The sequence below is a fragment of the Lacerta agilis genome, chromosome 16 (assembly GCF_009819535.1).
Source record: "Lacerta agilis isolate rLacAgi1 chromosome 16, rLacAgi1.pri, whole genome shotgun sequence".
Lineage (NCBI taxonomy): Eukaryota > Metazoa > Chordata > Lepidosauria > Squamata > Lacertidae > Lacerta > Lacerta agilis.
The window spans coordinates 3,931,373-3,953,180 of record NC_046327.1 but is presented as its reverse complement, the minus strand read 5'-3'; the positions used below and the strand labels follow the sequence as shown (position 1 = coordinate 3,953,180).

Sequence of the window (21,808 nt, the reverse complement as noted above, 5' to 3'; positions counted from 1 at the left end):
AGACGACTCTGGGGTTGCAGTGCTCATCTCACTTTACTGTCCGAGGGAGCTGGCGTTTGTCCGCAGACAGTTTTTCCGGGTCACGTGGCCAGCATGACTAAGCCGCTTCTGGCGAAACCAGAGCAGCGCGTGGAAACACCATTTACCTTCCCGCTGGAGTGGTACCTATTTATCTACTTGTACTTTTTGGCATGCTTTCGAACTGCCAGGTTGGCAGGAGCTGGGGACCGAGCAACGTGAGCTCACTCTATCGCGGGGATTCGAACCCCTGACCTTCTGATCAGCAAGCCCAAGAGGCTCAGTGGTTTAGACCACAGCGCCACCCATGCCCCTTGAGTATTGCTCTAGTAATCCTAAATGACAAGGACCAGGATCATATTCTTTATTGAATAAGTGCCTATCAAAATTACAAAAAGTAACTTCTCTCTACATATCTTTTCATTAGTAGTTTTCTTCCTATTACTTGTTAAGAAAAAACGTACACGTGATTTTACAGAACCCGCCGATACCTAGCATTCAACAAATATAAAATTATTAATGCTTACTTTTGGCAAGTTTGTAGAGCTTCTTTCATTGTAGCGATTCCCATTTGGATATCCTGTTGCTCAAAGGTCATAGCAGCCTGCATAACTAAAATAGTACTATACCCTAGGGCATGGTACATGCTACCTTTAGACCTGTTTTGAAATAAAATAAAATGGGCATTTCAATCAAAATGGTAGTTCCGCTAAAAAAAATTAGTAGTCCTCAAACACAAAATTACATGTTTCATAAAAGTAACTTTTAAATGCTATACATCTTTCAATGTATGCTGCACATAAGATGATTTCCCTCAAATCTCTTCTATAATTATGCCCCCCAAAAATTGTTCTGGCATTATTCTGCAACCTAGTTCTGTTCCGATAAAATTACAAATGGGTTGGCACATTTTTCCTCTTCAAGTTAACATGGACAACGGCTCTTATTACACCTCAAATTTTGAACTAAAAGCCACTGACCAAAAATAGGTCACTTTAGATGGTTTAAAGAAATACTTGCCAGAAGACTTGCTTTGGGGAGGGGAACAGAGCTGGAAATAATGAAAGCTACTCTATTCAGAGGCCTTAATCTCCAGCAAACAGATGGCATGCCTTATAGCATCTCCCTGTACTGCTTCTAGCAAACAAAATAACCTCACCAGGGACGAAGCAATTCCAGAGCTTCCGAGAATTTGTTGTTCAGAAATAAGTTCAGTGCCATTGTGCACTCTTCCAGAGAACACTTCAGATCCATCTTGGTGGCCCTAATGGAAGGATTGGGAGAATAGTTAGAATTTTTCACTATGCCTAAGTGACCTCTGACATTGTATTCAGACTAGCAGACAAATGCAATGGTACAGCTCTATTGCTGGGTATACTCAGGTTTTTTAAATACCAAAGTAAATGGACTTTCCACACTGCTGCTGAAACTTGTTCATAACCTCTTTTGGCAAACCGAATACTCAAACCAACAGAAAACATACGGGATAGTCTTCATTATCTACTTTCTAAATTAAAAGACGCCTGTTTCTTGGGAGAAAAGTGATGACAAACCTAAACAGCATCTTAAAAAGCAGAGACATTGCCTTGCTATGGTTTTCCCAGTAGTGATGTATGGAAGTGAGAGCTGGACCATAAAGAAGGCTGATCGCCGAAGAATTGATGCTTCTGAATTATGGTGCTGGAGGAGACTCTTGAGAGTCCCATGGACTGCAAGAAGATCAAACCTATCCATTCTGGAGGAAATCAGCCCTGAGTGTTCACTGGAAGGAATGATCCTGAAGCTGAGGCTCCACTACTTTGGCCACCTCATGAGAAGAGAAGTCTCCCTGGAAAAGACCCTGGTGTTGGGAAAGATGGAGGGCACAGGGAGAAGGGAACGACAGAGGACAATATGGTTGGACAGTGTTCTCAAAGCTACCAACGTGAGTCTGACCAAACTGCGGGAGGCAGTGGAAGACAGGAGCGTCTGGCGTGTTCTGGTCCATGGGGTCACGAAGATTCGGACACAACTAAACAACAACAACAACAGTATTGCTAGTGCTACTTTGTAAATCATTAGTATATTTATATTGCATAGGGGATACTGTGGTTGAGAAAGCATGGTTTACATCATCCCTACAAAGTACCCCAGCTTTGCTAGACTAAGACTGCCGCAGCGTTGGGAAGGGGGGAGTTAAGAGGGAATAATGACAACTCTGTAATGTATTTATTTATCAGATTTATCAACTGTTTCACAGCCTAAGCCATCAATGCAGTAAGATAAAATGCAAAAGATGCCTATTCTAGAAACAATAATAAAATTATACAATTGGTATTCTTTGAAAGGACTGGGTCACACTCCAGGGAAAGACTTCTTCAACAAAAAGTGCCTGCCTACACATCAATACGTCAGGTGCCAGGTTAACCAGCTGGTTAACTGATTCCAGAGGGCTGGCGATGCAGCAGAACCCAATGGTTTGGTTGGTCCATGGCCCAAGGACACTGAACTGCTTAGGCTGTTATTGCAAAATACAGTTCAGTGGCTTACCACACATTGCAACTACAAGAAAACCCAAGGCTCCCAGTTCAAGCCCTGGCAGCAGCGCACCCTAGAGTATGTTTGTAAAATCCGCTTTTCTCCTGATATATGCCCAAAGCTGTATATGCCCAAGGCAGAGTGTTAATATGCATATGGATTGCATAGATCCATTTTTTCCAGGTGAACTTCTGTGCATGTTTGTCCACAGGAGTGCTTTCAACTGAACTCTATCACATTGTTTCCCATCCACACTAATGATAGCTGCTTGAGGGGATGTATCTGCACTTTGTTTTGATCCAAGAGCTACGTTGAAACCTTCTGAAAGTGCAAAAAGCAGGGTGGATAAGTAAGTTCGGATCTGCACAGGAGTCTGGGTGGCATGGATGAGGTCAGTCCATACTGAAATTCACAAAGACTGCATGCCTATATAAAATTTGTACTACTTTGGCACTTCCTTTAGTGATGATTTGGTTCTTTGTGGAAAGCCTGCCTAGCCCTTATCACCCTGAAGCAGTCAGTAGGTGGTACTAAGAATCATACAATCACAACAATATATATTCATATGTATACAGTACACCAATTAAGAAAAAAATGCACTTTTTTGTTAACAAATGAATAAAATATATTAAAAATACAAAAATGAAAATGAAAGAATTAAAATAAGCACATGCATAGAGAATTTTTGTGGCATAAAAGCATTTAACGGGGTAGAGCTTCAGCATGACAAAGCTATCTTTAGCCATCTCACCCCTTGCCTTTCCCTGCAAGACCAATTGCAGCCATTCAACAGGTTTTCCACACCTATCAGCTGATCACCCATTCCCCCCACCCTTCTGAGTAATACCCCTCCCCACTCCCTCACTATATTTAAGGGTCTGGTGACTTCCGTTTCAGTGTATCTGAAGAAGTGTGCATGCACACGAAAGCTCATACCAAGAACAAACTCAGTTGGTCTCTAAGGTGCTACTGGAAAGAATTTTTTATTTTATTTTGTTTTGACAAATGCTATGAGGACTGAGCAGGAGGTATCTCCATGATAAATTGTGCTCGGTTTTTTTGTTGCAAAACTTTTGCTCGAGATTGTTCCCAAATTGCCTCCTTTCTGTTTTGCCAGGGGGAGAAAAATCAAACCTTTTGAACTATTCTTTCAAAATACTGTAGCCATCCTGTTGGGACCTGCACATAACATCTCAAGATCATCTCTCTGAAGCACGCCATTGACACCAAGTAGTCCTGTGTCTTAAAAGTAAATATTGTGATTGATGTAAAACAACAACAACAACAACAACAACCACTAATGCAACTTTATATTGATGAACAGCTGGGGCTGGGAAGAAAGTACCTACAGCTGAGCTCATTTTAAAATTGAGAGTGGGGGTGGGGAAATCCTGTTACCCTACATAGAAGTCAACACAATCTGGCCTGATGTTTTTGGTACCAAGACTGCGTCATTCAAATGCTGGCCCAGATCCAGACACCTTATTCAGGCCAAATGATCCTTTTTCTATGGCTTCCTGCAAGTCCACAGTGATTCATATTAAGTTTACTATAACTGAATCTTTTTTGTAGTGAATCACCTTCTAAATTTGCTGCAAAGTCATTTCAGGCTTATTCTTTTTTCTTTTCCTTTACTACTGATGCATTACAAATAAACAGCTATACTAAAACTAAACACCAAAGTCATCAGATAACAGAAGCTATTAGTTCACCGAGAATCAAATTAAATCTCATACGTGATAGATAGCTCCGTTGGGGTTTTTTAATGGTGTGACAATTTCAGGCATGCATCCTGGTATACACACCTTGCAGTATTCTGCAACCTATAGGATTGGCATCAGCAGAAACACAGTGATAACTGCTAGAAATAAGCTATGAATGGAAAGGAAAACCAATCACTTCTGAAATAATTCTGAATGTTAATCTCCCCCATTAAAGAGTTCACAGATATGCTGAACTTGCCTTTTTAAATTATAGAATGCAATACATTTTTAGTAATAAAAAAACCACATAAAGCAATTTCCCCATAAAATGTTTGTAATTACACCCTGACCTTTGCCATTGATTGTAGTTACTACTTAGCATAGATAAGACATGATATACTCACAGAATTAAATGAGTAGGTAACTTTAGATGAATAAATGCAATTGCTACAGAAAGATAAACCTCTCTCAGGCACGTTTTGATTCCGTCAAGAGCCAGACATGGCAGCAAAAAACACCCAGATAATATCCCATTTCCTCTGTTTTATTCCTCAATACTCACGAGGCTCTTATTAATTAGTTATCAGGCAGGAAAAAGATATAAAAGTTCACACAGAAGCAGCTGTCATCTCAGGAGCCCTCCATATTGCAATTTAAAAAGAAATGTCAGTTGAAATAGCTGCAGCTACAGCAATGCTGCTAGATGATGCCTCTGCAGGAAGAGGATGCTGGGAGATTTTCCCAGTCTATGCTGCAGCCTAATTCTAATCCATCACTGCCTAACTACAAAGGGGGAAATGAAGACCAAACGCAACTCAATGATTTGTGTTTGAAGGGTGAAAAAGATTTTTGTGCTCCAGATTTTTGTGCTCCAGTTAACATTAAATGTTTTAAATCTAATGAAAGGGAGAACCAGGCTATTTTACACTGTATTTAAAGAGAAGAGTGCTAGAAACAACAGAGCTATTTAATAATTCATTACCTGTTCTAAAAATAGTATAGCAAGAAGTATAGAACGGTAGTTATTTACTGGAAATTCAGTCTGTTATACTTTATGTTTGCATTTCTCTTAAAATATCAGAAGTAGGCGTTAAGTATGATCCACGATAGTAAGCTGGATAACTATATAGCATGCAATACAACAAATATCTAAGGAGATATGTTAGAGAGGGCATGGAAACTTGAAGCCAACAGTATGAAATATTCTTCCGCTGATCATAGAATCATAGAATTGCAGAGTTGGAAGGGACCCAAAGAGTCATGTAGCCCAACCCCCTTTAATGCAGGAATCTCTCACTCAGAATGGGGCTCAAACCCATGACCCTGGGATCAAGAGCTTCATGCTCTCCTAAGAAACTACAGAGAGAGGAAGTGAGATTTCTAGAAGTCTTCACAAGCCATGTTAAGTATTTGGTTCAAGTGCTATCAAGCTCCAGATTCTACAGCTGCATTGCAAGCATTTTAGGTTCTCGCGTGATTGTGTCCAAAAATGTGCTCTCTTTAAAGATGTGCAGCTGCATCTTGGTTTTTCTTTCCATACTATTTGGTAGTGCCCCAAATCTGTAAACCTGTGTGGCAGTTGCATCCCACTCCACAACAGTAGCAAGTGATGGTGGCAGCACCATTTTGGCAGTCATAGTAGAAAAATGACTGGCATGCAATTAATGGGGGAAATTGTGATGGAGCTAGATTTTCCCTGCAATGCAGGGGGTTGGACTAGATGACCCTTGGGATTTCTTCCAACTCTAAAATTCTATGATTTTAGATTTGCTGGTTGGGGATTGAAGAGAGATTAGAGCAAGAAAGGAAAGTCTGGCAGAGAAGGAATGTGCTAGGAAGAAGACGCTAAGCCAAAGTCCAGGGGTCAGCAAACTTTTTCAGCAGGGGGCTGGTCCACTGTACCTCGGACATCAGACCTATATTTTGAAAAAAAAATATGAACAAATTCCTATGCCCCACAAATAACCCAGAGATGCATTTTAAATAAAAGCACACTTTCTACTCATGTAAAAACACGCTGATTCCCGGACCGTCCATGGGCTGGATTTAGAAGGCGATTGGGCTGCATCCGGCCCCCGGGTCTTAGTTTGGGGACTCCTGCCGAAGTCTCTCTGTGTGAGCTTCACACTTGCTGACCAGAATAACATGTTCTGTTAAGTCTTGTAGGCAGAGGAGTGATGTGACCAAGAAAGGGCTATCCAATAGCAAGATCACTGAGCGTGGGTGGAAGGAAAATTCCAATAACAGCATTTGTTGGAGCACTCTCTTACTGAACGTGGCCTCCACCAAAGCAAATTTGTCAGCCTTGAAACACTTTACAAAGGTGGAGGGCGGAGCCCCATTTTCCTCCAGGGGGCATTGCTACTAAGGGCTAAGTAAAGGTAAAGGTAAAGGGACCCCTGACCGTTAGGTCCAGTTGCGGACGACTCTGGGGTTGCAGTGCTTTACTGGCAGAGGGAGCCGGTGTTTGTCTGCAGACAGCTTCCGGGTCATGTGGCCAGCATGGCTAAGCCGTTTACCTTCCCGCCAGAGCAGTACCTATTTATCTACTTGCAGTTTGACGTGCTTTCAAACTGCTAGGTTGGCAGGAGCAGGGACCGAGCAAAGGGAGCTCACCCCATCGCGGGGATTCGAACTGCCGACCTTCTGATCGGCAAGCCCTAGGCTCCGTGGTTTAGACCACAGTGCCACCCGCGTCCATAAGGGCTAAGTGGTTGCTATAAAAACTAAGCAAGCAGCAAGTAAGGGTGGCATTACAAAACATGCCCTTTGTTGCGACATCTTCAAAGCTTTTGCCTGGTCTCAGACTCCTGATCCTGTTCTTGAACTCTCTAGCCAGGGCTGGCACAACCATGAGGCAAGGTGAGGAGACCGCTTCAGACAGCAGGATCCACCGGAAAGGCAGGTTTTGATGCCAATCACAGGGTGGTTTACAACATGGAACACAAATGTCAATTGTGTACACACAACATAAAAATATAAATATAAAAATCAAAGGAGTTATATAAATGCAATTACAATATTAAGAAATACATGGGTTCTTTTTCACTTTTCTTTATTATGTCTGCAGCTTATACATGTGGTTAGACAAACTGCAACACACCCGAGTCTCCTATAAGCACAAACATTTATTAATATAAATCCAGGCACAGAAAAGCTAAACACACACTCATAGAACCTGAGTACCAGGCAAACACAACTTGGCTTATCAAACACTTCAACCAGTAAAGGAACAGTACTCCACATTCTTGATGGTATTTTAATTTTGTACACCTTAATATGGATTCCTTTATCAAGGGATAATAGTGAAAACTTTAACCACAGTTTTGAGATTAAAAGGCTAACCTTTCTTAAACACTTCTGGCTTCTATCTCTGCAATAATACCACACAGAGCAGCTTGGGTAGGATCAAGGATTAAGAATATCCAATTCAGTATGAGGAAAGGAGAGGGAAAGGGAAAGGCACTTCTAAGGTTTCTTCATACCTGCACTTTGTGATTTTACAAGAAATTCTACTTTTTTAAAAAAGAAAAGAAGTTATGATATATCTGTATTTCTACTTAATGTACAGTAATGCAATAAAATGATTCAAAGTCACTGATATTGATATTTTTAATGCTGAATATTTAGCATCTTATGGCACTTTCCCCATGTGTGAAGTGCCTCAAATACACTCTCAAGAATCCTTACAACCAGTAGCAGCTGGTGGAGCAGTTGGGGCTGTGTTGCTACCCTGACTTACTAACACTGCATGTCCCTGCTGTTTATTGAAAGGGGAAGGGGCAAGACTCCAGGAGCTCAGTGTAGTGTTGTAGTGTTGACAAAGCCAATTCTGCCACTGTGCCTGCACCACAATCTCAGTGAAGTGGCATCAAAGTGTGGTGTTGGGAAGTGAGGTGCACCTGCCACTGCTTACAACCAGTGGTGGATTTACGTATAAGCTAAACAAGCTATAGCTTGGGGCCCCACTCTCTTGGGGGCTCCCCAAAAAATTAAACAAAGAAAAACCTGGATGTACATTTCCAAAACATAAGATAAAAAACTAATAAAATAAAACCTACGTACAGCAACGGTGTTTTGTGTTGTGTAGGAAGTAATGGGCCCCACCTGCTAGCCTGCTCCCTAAAATATCACACATAAAGGGCCCCAATACCTTCTGTAGCTTAGGGCCTCATCAAACCTAAATCCGGCCCTGCTGACAACAGCAAATGAACAACATTACACTCTGCAGCTTTCCTGTTGTTTCATCCCATTGCACTGCTATAGCAGTTAACAATGCACATAGGGACAGCCACACCAATCTTTCCCATGCAATAGTCACCCAGAATGAGATCAGCATTATCCCAATGCTGTAAGAACAGTGGTTTGCTTAAGGCCACCTATTACATTCATGCCTGAGAAGAGACTGGATCCAGGGACTTCGCAGCTCACTATTAGCTTGCAGGGGTCCATCATACATACTGAATTGCAACTTAGGCCACAGACTTTTACTCATTTACCTGCAAGGACACCCTATTGAATTCAATGTGGCTTACTTCTGAGTGGATATGTACGGGATTGCAGTGTAAAAAAAGGAAATCAGGAACTGACTTTCAGGCAAGAAATGGAAGTCAATAAATGTGTTCCCCCAAGGGTTCCTGATAGTTATGGTGGAAGAACCTACCATGCAGGCAGCCACGGTGCTGGAAAAAGCTTGAGCTTACTCTCAACCAACTTGAAGTTTATCTACCGCCATTATGCTTTCCTTACTCTTTCCTTACTAATGCAGGACCTTAGCAATAGGTGGGGTCAAAATATTTCACTTTTGACTACAAGCTGCGAAAAGCAGGTGGGACTTATATGCACATGGACATCTGGAGATGAGCTGAAAAACACTGTCTTATGCAGTTCAGATGGTGTAGGTAAGACTCACCAGGGTCAATGAGGCAATTTGAGTAAATTTGCATAGTTGTATATGTATGGCAGAACAACTCATCAAGCTTGAGATCTTTAACAAACATATTTTCCATGTTCCAAAAGACCTTTCCATACTAATTAGACAGACACATCCTAGCAATGATGACATTATTTTCACAGTGTTTATTCAATCGCCAAATTGGCTGTGATGTGTAAGGAAATCTGATACTGTAGCTGACAGCACTGTGCTCACAGTTATTTTGCTGTATTGGGTAAGCATGCAGCAAGCATAAGAAGCATAAGGTTCGTGTGCAATTCAAAAAAGTGAACATTAACAAATGTGCTCTTTAGATGAACTACCAAATAAATGAGACCACACGTTGAATGGGATCAAATCAGGCTACACCTTTATTGACTACAGATGAAGTGGTTTGGCATAGGCATTGGGTAAGCATTTGTTTCCAGCCCGTCTTCTGGAAATGACATTAGGGTCAACCTGGCAGCAGGGATTCCTATGACTTAGATTACATAGGAGGATCTCCACAGGGATCGCTGCCACTAGGAGCACTGAGGCCCAAGCCCCCGCAAGGGCAAATGGACAGAAGCAACTCCATAATGAATCCCTTTAATGAGATAACCTGTTTCTGGAGGGGAAAGCGAGGGTACAACTACCCCTCCAACCAAAACTAAGGTTAAAGGTAAAGGGACACCTGACCATTAGGTCCAGTCGCAGACGACTCTGGGGTTGCGGTGCTCATCTCGCTTTATTGGCCGAAGGAGCCGACGTATAACTTCCGGGTCATGTGGCCAGCATGACTAAGCCACTTCTGGTGAACCAGAGCAGCACACGGAAACCTCGTTTACCTTCCCACCGGAGCGGTACCTATTTATCTACTTGCACTGCGTGCTTTTGAACTGCTAGGTTGGCAGGTGCTGGGACTGAACAACGGGAGCTCACCCCGTCGCGGGGATTTGAACCGCCAACCTTCTGATCGGCAAACCCTAGGCTCAGTGGTTTAACACAATGCATAAACTGCTGAAGTTGTGATGATTGCTACAAGGTAAGCAAAACCTCCAGGACATAGCCAATTCACCTGATAGGCAAATTCCTATTCAGCCCCCAAAATACAGTGAGCACCACAGCCATAGCAAGGTCAATTCAATGAATAAATGCAAAATTACAGGAGTGGGTGGACCCAACAAAGAAAAGCTGGGTGTCGGGGGCTGTTTTAAATCCCCTAGGAGAGGACCTGAGGGAAGCCTGATTGTTCCCTCATGCCCACCCCCTGGGGAGCCCAACTCTCTGTGCCAGCCTGCCATTGGCCAATTCGGCAGGCTGATGTGGAGCAGCATTTCAAGCTGGGAGCATGAGCCAAAGCTCAAGCTCCGGCAAGGAGCAGACCCGAACACACAGTCCTGTATCATCGGCGGGAGGGAGGTGCTGGCCATCCCACAAAGCCGCCACACCCCTAAAAGAGGGTAAGCGGACCTATGGACACTATAAAGTGACTTTTGTTTTCTCCTCTCTGAACCACAAGCTGGGATGAAAAGAGACTGGGACCATGCTGAGAAGCCCTAAGTTAAAAGTCATTACAATAATAAGCTGACGAAATAGGGAAGAAGCAGCAGGTTAACTACGTTCTGCAGATATAGAAGAAGGTAGCAGGAACATGAGGAGTTAAGGAGAAGCAGTGTTGGAAGTAGGTGATGTAGGATGGGCAGAAAGGATAACACTACATTTAATTTAAATGTATACTTCTCACTTCTGCCTCTCTTCCCAGCATCTCTTTTAAGAGAATGAGGTTTTTAAAAATCATACTTACACGGGGATGTTTTCAAAGGCATCTTCAAAGCTTTCCTGCAAATTAGAAAGAAGAAATTGTTAGTCAGCTGAAATTAGTTATACTATATTTCAAACTCTTGTTGGCCAGAGCTGACATCCAGTTTGTTCAGAACCAGCTGAACACCAATTCACTGGATCTGGGAACTATATATCCATTCTTCCTTTATTTTTATCAGGATTCAGCTATATAGTTTATTGGGTTTCACCCAGACCATTCCTGCATCCAGGCACTAGCTCAGCACCTTCACAGCCGTGCCTGACTCAGATGACAAGGAGAAGTGTAGAGCTGAGTGTCTTTGGCATACTGATCAGTATTTGAAACGCTCACTGTTTTAGGTGCATTTTGTGACAGGGAATTTCATTAGCACAAGCAGTTTCTGAGATCTGGGTGCAGTACTGCACCTAAGATTTCAGATTAAAACTGCGGAACGGAAGGGAAAGGGGACCTTTTTCTGCCTCCCCACTTCCAGCTACTCTCTGAGGACTGGAGAAGAGACCCTCTTAAGAACATTAGGGGGGTGGGCAGTGGAAGGACTAGACCATGTGAAAAATGAACATAATATAATAATACAGTTCATTCATTTTCAGCTTTGTATTCTTGTTATAAAAAAGCGTGCCTAGGCATTCCACTGATGCATCCATAAACTAGGTTTAAGCTGCTATTTAGCTCCTAGCTTTCATATCTCAGTTTCTAACACTGATACTGATGGTACTCTAAAAAACAAGCCACAGACCTGCATCAGATCTGTGGATCTTATTCATCCCCCTATTGACAGAATGGACAGTAAAAATAATTCCAAGAGCGGGTGACACACAGAATGGATCAGTAAAAATAATTCCAAGAGCGGGTGACACACAGCAGCAGCTAGTTATTTGCACCCTAGCAAATTATTAAGCTATTTCAACTTGAATTTCAGATGATTTGCACACACAGCAGTCAGCTTATAAATGTACAGTATTGATTGTCTTAGACTAGAGACACTTAGATTTAATACTGCTTCGTGAAAAAAGACCAAGCTTGGGACACACAAGTAATCTGGGATTTGTTTGCCTTTGTATTTAAAGGCAGAATAGGATAATGCATTGCTATGTTACCTAGACTGCATTTCACCTCTTATGAACTTAGATCAGATGCTCTAAAAAAAGAGGAGCAATTCTAAGAACTTGACCAACAGGACAATCTGTTACAGATACCATCCCCTGGTGTGCCAACAATTGGATGAATGTGTCACATAAGGGCAACATACAGTTCTTTCATCTGACAGGTCTTTGTTGTTAAATCAGGGCACAATTTTCCCTTCTGAGGACACACATGTAAGAATACATATTTACAACAATGGGTAATAAAGTTTTATGGCAACATTACTTAAACATTTTTTTTTAGTTATGTTCGGGTATTTTTATTAATTTGTTTTTTGTTGTAAATCTCTTTTGTTGCGAATTCATGATTTTAATCAACTAACTAAACTTTTCATTTTTTTGCCAATTACTGAGCCCATTTGCTTCACAGCTCATTCTCTTTTGATCCTCTTTCATCAGATTTCATAACTGCTTTCAAAAATTATGTGCATTATGCAACATTTATTTGGGCCACATAACCGATAACATGTTTTGATTTGTGTAATTTTACTACAGACATACAATGTATGAGCATTTGGAAAGGATATTACTTGCATTATGTGACAGTAACGTAGCAGGATTGATTATTACAAAAAAGGTTCCCCCCATTATTTTGGGGGGAAATAATATGAACCAAGGCATCATAATCCAACAAACACGCATGGAATACTGCTCAATGTGCACACAAAATAGCAAATTTTGTAATATTTCATAGACTATTTTGAAAAATACAAACATCATTCACATCCCTAGTAGGAACACACCATTGCGTCACAAGAAATTAGACATTGGCTACCAAGTACGGTAGCTGGCAGCAGAATTCTAATCTTGTCCAGCTCCCTTATGCAAACTAGGTACCAGTTACTGCTATCTGATTAAAGTAGATACATAGGGATTTATGTTTGCTGTGTTGAGACTAGAGATGTAAAATTTCCGGAAATTTTGAAGCTCGGAAAAAACTCGGTTTTTTTCCGGGTTTTTTCAGGGAAAAACGAAAATTTTCAGAAAAATTGAAAAAAAATGCTACATTAGTCATTCTGTTACTTTAGAAACATAAAATATAACTATGGACAATTTTAATGGGCATAAAATTATCACAACTAGCATATTAAAAATATAGTGTATCCAAACAATTATTCCAAACAGAATTTACTTTTAAAATAATATTTATTTGTATTTGTAACAAATGGAGCAACAATCTCCTGAACTGTTTACTAGTTTATGTGGAACAAAAAAACCCTCCACAAAACAATGAATGGGCATGAAATTTAATCAGAATCATTTTCTGAGCTGTAATTAAGTATATACTTTCAGGCCCTTTTTGTTGCTCTATATTTTCTTCCAGTGCTTTGAGGCCTAGTGAAGAGGAACAGAACCAATGCATACCACATGCATGCAAAAACAAAACTGAAACCTTTTTCTTTTCTGGTGACAACAGCACTTCCTAAAGGAAGAAATGTATCTTGTTCTTGCATTGGAGAGTTCAGTTTGTAACCTAGGACTTGCTTGTCCTCACAGAAATTAGAATAATCTGATACCATACATATTTTTTAGAAATGATTTATAAAATATTTGAACCCCTTATCTTAAAATATTTAATTTATCATGTTAAAATAAAACATTCCATAATCTATTTTTTTTCCATTTTTTTCGGAAAAAACAAAAAAGGCTTCAGGGGAAAAGGGGGGGGGTGGTTTTTTCTGAATTTTCCGCGTGGGGGGGGGGTTCCAGGCCTTCACATCTCTAGTTGAGACTGCATACTTATTCAACACTGTATTCAATATTGGGCAGAAAAGTTCAAGGATACTGAAAAGTAGAAGAGGTTTCATAGAGAGTTACAAGGATGCTTTTAAAAAAGACTCAAGTGGCAGCTTAAAGAATAAACTAGCTTATTGCGTCATGAACTTTCGTTGTCAGGAGACTATCAGATACAGCACGGGGTGTGGGGTAGTTTTTGGCAGGAAATTAGCATAAAGACTTAGCTACGTTCCATCAAATAGTGTGTTCAGTTTATGCACACTTTTTAAAAAGCTGTATTATTAACAAGTAATTGTTGTTCTTGGCCCTAAAACACTCCAAATACAACTTTCAGGGTTTATTTTCCCCTCCCTGGGCTACACCTGTATCCTTCAGGGCTATTGCTCACCAAGTCCGAGAATCTCTGTTGCAACGAGCTTCCTTGAAAAACTTGCTCCACCCCTGCACCAAGGAGGATACTGAACCACTTTCCAAAGGTGCGTTGTCACAAGATGTAATGGAAGAACTGAAGCAAGTGATTCATTCCCAATTACTGCGGTTGAAATCTTATTCCTGATAAGGTGGGGAATTTAGCAAGAGTTCTAGTTGTGTAACTTATTCAAACCAGTTCCATCATCCTATGCTGAAACAGCGTATTAAATTTTTAAAATTGGGTCTGTAAATATGTTTATCCAATGTTATATTAAGCACAAAGTATTATTTTTATTAAATATTTATTTAAAGATATCCTGATGTTTTTGCTAGAGTGTCATGTGCACCTTTGAGTCTTATTGGCTTTGCTGTGAATTCTTTACTGAGCTAGAGCTCTGAATTCCCAGCAGAAGAGACTCTTGGAAATGTAGAGGGAACAATGATGTAACAAGTCCTCTATCTACCCCTCTTGTTCCCTCACCATGCCCATGGCAGGAATACCCACTCAGTCCTGAGGGTATGCTGACACCATATCTGGCTAACATGATACATTAATGTCCAAAAGGGGCAATGGGCATCTCTTGGTATCCTCTTAATGGGCAGGTGGCATCATCTTAACGGGCCATTTACAAAAATATGCCTAGGACTAACAAAGAGTTGGCTACCATGGAGAGTCCATACAGTCCATAATGATGGATTCTTTCATGAAGCAGAAACAAAATCATACAATACGATTTTAAAAATCTACTTGTACTAACACAGTGAACATGTTATTACTATGCACATTTTTCACTACACACTAATAATGCCTCATGGACACCCTTGCTATGATGCAATTCTTGCTGCAGCCCCATTACATTGCTTCATCTCCACTGCAAACTTCTAATATCTTCAGAGACCAGCCTAGGTAGCCGTGTTGTTATAAATCTTAATTGTTATAGTGAAATCAGTTCTTTCCAAATATAGGACTAAAATAATAGTTATCTTGAGCACCTATTTACATGAGGGGGGAAAGGAAGACACTACTCGCTTGTAAAAAAAACATGAACTCAAACTGTTTTCAATCTAAGATTACAGTATAGGTTTATCTTCTAAATTTAAGCCAACTGAAATAATGAGAACCTAAGTGGAGATCTGAACTGGAATATGAAAGATCATTCCAATGACCTGCTTCAGTTGTCACACTAAACCATAGCTCAATGTGGTAAGAATGAAATGCAGCAAGCATTGAGGTTGCAGCTATAGGGGTTTTGGCAGTTTGCTTATGTCATGGGTAGGCAAACTAAGGTCTGGGGGCTGAATCCGGCCCAATCACCTTCTAAATCCGGCCCGCGGACAGTCTGGGAATCAGCATGTTTTTACATGAGTAGAATGTGTGCTTTTATTTAAAATGCATCTCTGGGTTATTTGTGGGAGATAGGAATTTGTTCATTCCCCCCACCCCAAAAAAATCTAGTCCGGCCCCCCACAAGTTCTGAGGGACAGTGGACTGGCCCCCTGCTGAAAAAGTTTGCTGACTCCTGGCTTATGTCATGCAAAATCAACAAACTGTACTTCATCTTAATTACTGCTTGTTTCAAACAAACCAGTTACCATTAATAAGAATAATAACAAAATGAATTTATATACCGCCCTATACCCTACAGGTCTCAGGGTGGTTCACTGTCTGGGATTTAGATGACATGCTGAGCTGTAGAAAATCAGAAGCAAAAGCTTCCACACTTCTCTGGTGTGGCTGCAAAGAGCTGCAAGTGAGCAAGTCCAAAGTGTCTCATTACTGTCATCGACCATGGTATTCTTCTGGAGCGGCTGTCTGAGTTGGCGGTGGGCGGTACCACTTTACAATGGTTCTGGTCCTACTTAGATGGTCGATTCCAGAGGGTGATGCTTGGGGAGTGTTCTTCGGCCTACTTCTCCTTTGCATCTTCAGGTGAGGCACCGGATGTGGTGGACCGTTGTCTTGTCTCGGTAAGGGATTGGATGAGAGCCAACAGACTGAAGCTGAATCCGGTCTAGAGGCACTAGACCAAATGGATGAGAGTTTTTTCCAGGAACAATGCTTGGGTGGGTGCTGCCTTTTAATTTCTAAAGAGAAGGCAGTTCTATCTCCTGATCTCACTGTTCAGCACTACAGTACTGAGATAAGGAAATAAAGCTGTGGGGGCTGCTGGGTCTCTTCCTGTAGCTTGCGGGGTGATATCTGGTCCACAGGTTAGCCACCCCCACTGTAGACATAGACAATACTCAAATCCAAGATGCATTTCTGCATTTAGATCAAGGGTGGGGAAACGGTGACCCTTCCGATTTGTTGGTTTCCAACTCCCTCCACTTCTGCCCAGCATGGTCAGCTGTGCTGGGAATTGTGGTCAAGCAACATCTGGATAGCCACATATTCCACACCCCCAATCTAAAGAGTGTTGCCATCTTCATGAGAAGAGCATATGGGTCTTCATTGCTTATGAATTGCTGCTTGCCTTCTTTGGGTGACCTTTGTTCTACTATGGAGATACTAGAAGCAAATATTTTTGCATTGAGTGCTCCCTTGTGGTCAACCTTTTTACTTCTCCCTCAGAGGACTGTGGCACAGGCAACCTGTTGTAAAACTAAATAGTGAAATTCATGCCAACCCAGAAGTAAAGTCCATTGAGTCCAATGGGACTTACTCTGATGTAAGCGTGCATAGGATGGCAGCCTAAGGCACTTAGACTTTCAACGCTTTAACTCCATGTGTTTATGCAACAATTGCCCAAATGTTGCCGGGTTGAAGCAGCCCTTTGCAGCACTCACACGACAATTTTTAATACTTCCCCATTCCTTTCATCACATTCAACAGAGCCCATCCATCTTCACTGCTGTGTGGAAACGAATTGTGCAAACGTCAAACTTAGTATCAGTAAGAATCATTAGTCACCAATGATATTTTCATATATCAAGTATCATTAAAGTTTGAACATGAACTACCTGCTCCAGTTTTCATGTTTCTATGTAGCAGTTGGTGTTGTTTTTTAAGGACAGTACCAGCAAGACTACCTCAGAATAGTTTAGGCAAATTATTCTTAGTTTAGGTGAATAAAAACAATCCCAGGCAGTTCAGAGAGAAATGTCCAGATTTTTAGCCACTGATGTGCCACCAGTGACCCAAACCAATAATGCATTATCAGAAAAAGGAATAGAAAAAAATGTATAACCTTTGTGGATTTACAGTGCAATCCTTAACATATTGTCTACTCAGAAGTAAGCTCTACTGAACTCAGTGCAGCTTATTCCTAGGTAAGTGGGGTTAGGACTGCAATTGTACCTTCTGAGTCTCATTGATTTTGAACAGGATGAATTCAAGCATGTGTTTGACTCTAATGAGATTTAGAAACTGGATTGAATTCTGATGGATTAAATTCTTTGCTTTTTTAAAAAAGAACGTTCACAGTGAAATCGATTTATGAGTTTTCCAGATTAATACAGACTGTATATAGTTTTTGCTCAAAATCATTGTTTTCAAAACATTAGCGTGAATTTTAAATTCAGAGTCTTAGAATACAGTCCATTTACTATCCAATTATTTTGTTATAGTGGTCTGGATATTTCAAGTGGAGGACAATCTGTATGAAGAGCATATGCAACTGTAAAAATCCAGTTAAACCTACCTGCCTGTGTGCCACTAATTGACACTTAACACTAAAGTAGCTGGCACTATTAAGCTCTCCTGCTAAGCTCAAAAGTCTCTCTAAAACCTTGAGGGAAGGGATGGTTACAGCTCAATGTCTGTGTCTTTTAATGTAATTTGGATTAAAGCACTATATCTGGACACAGCTTTGATTTTGTCAAGAAACAGCAAAGAATAGCCAGCTGATTTTGGCACAGATTCAGTGTGGTCAGTCTGAGAGTGCAGAGCAAACAGCAGAAGTTCATTTCTCTTTGCATGTTTTACTTTAGCTCATTGCCTATTTATACATTTCATCTGCTTCCTCCTCTATCCACATTTTTATTTTGCTGTTATGACAACAAGACTTGTTTTCTACCCTCCAGTAGTAAAAAATCTCTAAATAGATTTATGGTTGCACTGGAAGATGACGACCACAAAATTATGCTATACATTTGCTGAACTGGGAGCTGGGCAAAAAACAGGCTCATGTGTGCACCCCAGTCTTTGTGCAGAGAATGAGCAGACAGGAGCAGGAAAGTTAGAGAGGAACCAAAGTCAGACCACCTCAATCCAAGTACATCAAATGGCCAGACTGATGATTGATGAGCAATAATAATAATAATAATAATAATAATAATTTATTTATACCCCGCCCTTCCCAGCCAAAAACCGGGCTCAGGGCGGTTAACACCAATTAAAATCACAGCAAAAACATAAAACAATCAATTTCAAAATACAGATTAAAATACAATTTTAAAATTCAAAATTAAAACTGCAGTCTCATTTTCAAGTAGTCCACCAATAAAAGAATGAAGCATGAGTATCAAACAGAAACCAACCCAAAGGCCAGGTGGAACAGCTCCATCTTGCAGGCCCTGCAGAAAGATGTCAAATCCAGCAGGGCCCTGGTCTCTTGTGATAGACTGTTCCACCAAGTCGGGGCCAATACTGAGAAGGCCCTGGCCCTAGTTGAGGCCAAACTAGCATCCTTGTTGCTCGGGACCTCCAAAAGATTATTATTTGAGGACCTTAAGGTCCTACACGGGACATACCAGGAGGGGCGGTCCCTTAGTTACAAGGGTCCTACAGCCAACACCCCCATCTGCATGTGTTCGAGGCACATGTGACCACTAACACATGCACCATTTTTGGCCCCGGAAGTGGGTGGGTGCAGAACGGCATGGGCTTACACATGTCCCACCGATGTGTGCGGTGCCTCGGAATGCAACCCCCACGTAAATGGGGAGTTGGCTCTATTTAATGGACAACTTTGGTCAGTTCTGTGTTGTAGTAGGGCAGCCTTTCCCAATCTGTTACCCTCCAGATGATTTGGGCAATTCCTATCAGCCCCAGCCAGCCTGTTATATATAAAAAAAGAAAATATAGATGGCTCCATATTGGAGAAGACAGCAACAGGGAAGCTTTCCTGTCTTGAAATATATGAAATCTGGAACCAAGCCACAGGAGGTACTACAGATTTTGGGGTATTTTCAGTGTAGACACGGCAGGTCGATTGTGCAAAAAGCTTTTTTTCCTATTCCAAACATGCAATGTTTAGTCAAGGCAATGATTATTCATTGACATTACAGAAGTTAAATATTACTAAGGGGCTTTCTTGCCACTGTGTTTGGTTTGCATGAGAACTATTCCATTTGATCCTTTCTGAGCTGGGTAGCAGACAACTTTCATGGTGATATGCAGAGATCCTTTGGGTGCTTGTTTGCATAGAGGAGAGAATGAACAACTTTTTGGAGACCATGAAATACTGCATTGCTTGTTTTCTGCTCCTCTCCCTCCACCACACTGTATTGCATGTTTCAAAAAAAAAACCTCATGTTGGCTTATCAGCATCTTTCCTTCCTGTCTACCCTTGGTGCTCTAGAAACTTGTTCATATGAGCCTTTGTGCTTGACTGCAATGTAGCTACCTCACAATTTCTCGGCAGCCCCCCTTTTTGAAGAACAGATGGATAAAAAAATAACAGAGTGAGGTTCATGGGTTTTCCCACCTCCCCATACCATTTTTAAACATATAAATTCAACAGCCTGCTCTGCAATGTTGTAATCTAGCCTTTTATTTTACTAGTAAAGGTAAAGGTACCCCAGACCATTAGGTCCAGTCGCAGACGACTCTGGGGTTGCGGCACTCATCTCACTCTATAGGCCGAATGCACATAAAACATTAGGGCTGATCAGGTCCATAGTCTGGGAGTGCTCCTGAATTCCACCTTATCACTGGAGACACAAAAGTCTTTAGTGGTGATTTCCAGCTTCACCAGCTATAGCCTTTGCTGGACAGGGACAACTTGGTCACTGTACTTTGTGCTCTAATAACTTTGTGTTTGAGCTATTGCAATGTGTTCCATATGGGTCTGCTGTTGAACACAGTTCAGACGCTGCAGCTAGTGCAAAATGCAGCTGTGAGAATCTTGTTACGCTTCTCACTTAGGCACCGTATAACACCAGTCCCAAAGCATTGTCAGAACAATTTCATTATTTGTTTTATATACTGTACATTTCTTACCTCTTTTAGCTTTACATACTGTATAATAAATAAATAAAGGAATAAGCTGGGCTTCATCTCAATAAATAAAAAGCCCAGTGTGCTGAAGCAGTTTTGGAATCAAATATTCTGTACTCATTAACATAAGAAGAACACTGTTTCTGTAATGGAAAATCCTATATTCCGCATTTTGTACATTGATGCCCTTTCATGTGAAGTCAAAAAGCAGTAGAAATAAAGGCAACTTTAACAGGTTCTTAAAATAAGGTCAGTACAAAAAAGAAATGAGGTATAGAATTTGCAGTGTTGGCCTAGAATCCTTCTTCTCAAAACCAGTCTAATCATGTCAACAGTGTGATGCAGAACCAAAAAAAAAGCTAATGCTATTCTACGCTGCATCAATAGAAAGAAGTCTAGTGTCCCAATCAAGGGAAGTAATAGTAGCACTCTGTTCTGCCTTGGTCAGACCACACCTGGAGTACTGTGTCCAGTTCTGGGCGCCACAGTTTAAGAAGGATATTGACAAGCTGGAATGTGTGCACAGGAGGGCAACCAAGAAGATCAAGGGTTTGGAAGCCAAGCCTTATGAGGAATGGTTGAGGGAGTTGGGCATGTGTAACGGATCTGCCCTTAGGCAGGGTATGGTCAGAAACCCCAGCGTGTGAAGAGTTAAGGTTCCGCCTGTTTGAGTGGCAGTTCGCTCACAGGAGGCGGGACTTTTCGCCCTTTAAAAGGAGGGAGCGGCAGTTGGTCAGGAGGGAGAAAGAGGGAGTGAGTGGTGACTGAGGGAGAGAGGGTTAGAGACCAGGATAGTGGTGGGTAGGTTAGGCTAGGTCGAAGGTTTAATATGTTATACTGAATAGAAAACCTTTTATGCTGTTATGAAACTACGTTTAAACATTTGATTCTCTGAAACCGTTATGCTCTATAAAGAAAATAAAGACTAGTTTTGTTGCTATAAGTCGTCGTCAATTTTGGGGTCCAGCAGGTTATAAACTGGTCATGAAGAGGTGAACCCAGGGAAGAGTCCAAACTGTCCTGCGGGGTGTTAGTTTGTGTCTTAGGGGTTTCACTCAGGAGGGGCTAGCGGGCTGAAACATTGTGAATGCCACTGAGTTGCTAAAAGGGTTTAGCCGACTGCTACAGTGAGGGATCTAGAGAGAGAGACCCTGGGGCTGCAGGCAATAAGGTGTTTAACCCCTGAAGCCCAGAGCAAGGATTATAAACGGCCGCGGCAGCTGGACAAATACACTCCGGTTACTAAGATACTCCCGTTTTGTATCTACCAGGGAGTTTACTTCATTGATGGACCTCCGAGGGACAAGTTGGGGGGAGGGGGCTAATTAGTCTGAGCCGGAACACCTGAGCAATAAAAAAATATAAATAAATAAACTTAGGAAC

General features: G+C 41.4%; 1 protein-coding gene across 2 annotated transcripts in view; it reads right to left on the bottom strand.

Moving 5' to 3' along the window:
* The window catches only part of TTC39B (tetratricopeptide repeat domain 39B), a 53,484-nt gene that overhangs the window by 22,025 nt on the left and 9,651 nt on the right, over window positions 1-21,808 (bottom strand). Inside the window, exons 2-4 of one of the 2 annotated variants that reach the window (XM_033173345.1) lie at window positions 10,958-10,992; window positions 1,178-1,282; window positions 546-677 (exon numbers count right to left, since the gene is read on the bottom strand). In XM_033173345.1, the coding sequence (XP_033029236.1) occupies window positions 546-677; window positions 1,178-1,282; window positions 10,958-10,992 (272 nt within the window). Of the gene's footprint in view, window positions 1-545; window positions 678-1,177; window positions 1,283-4,642; window positions 4,970-10,957; window positions 10,993-21,808 lie in introns of those variants that run through there. The other variant, XM_033173346.1, reaches the window with a different exon arrangement.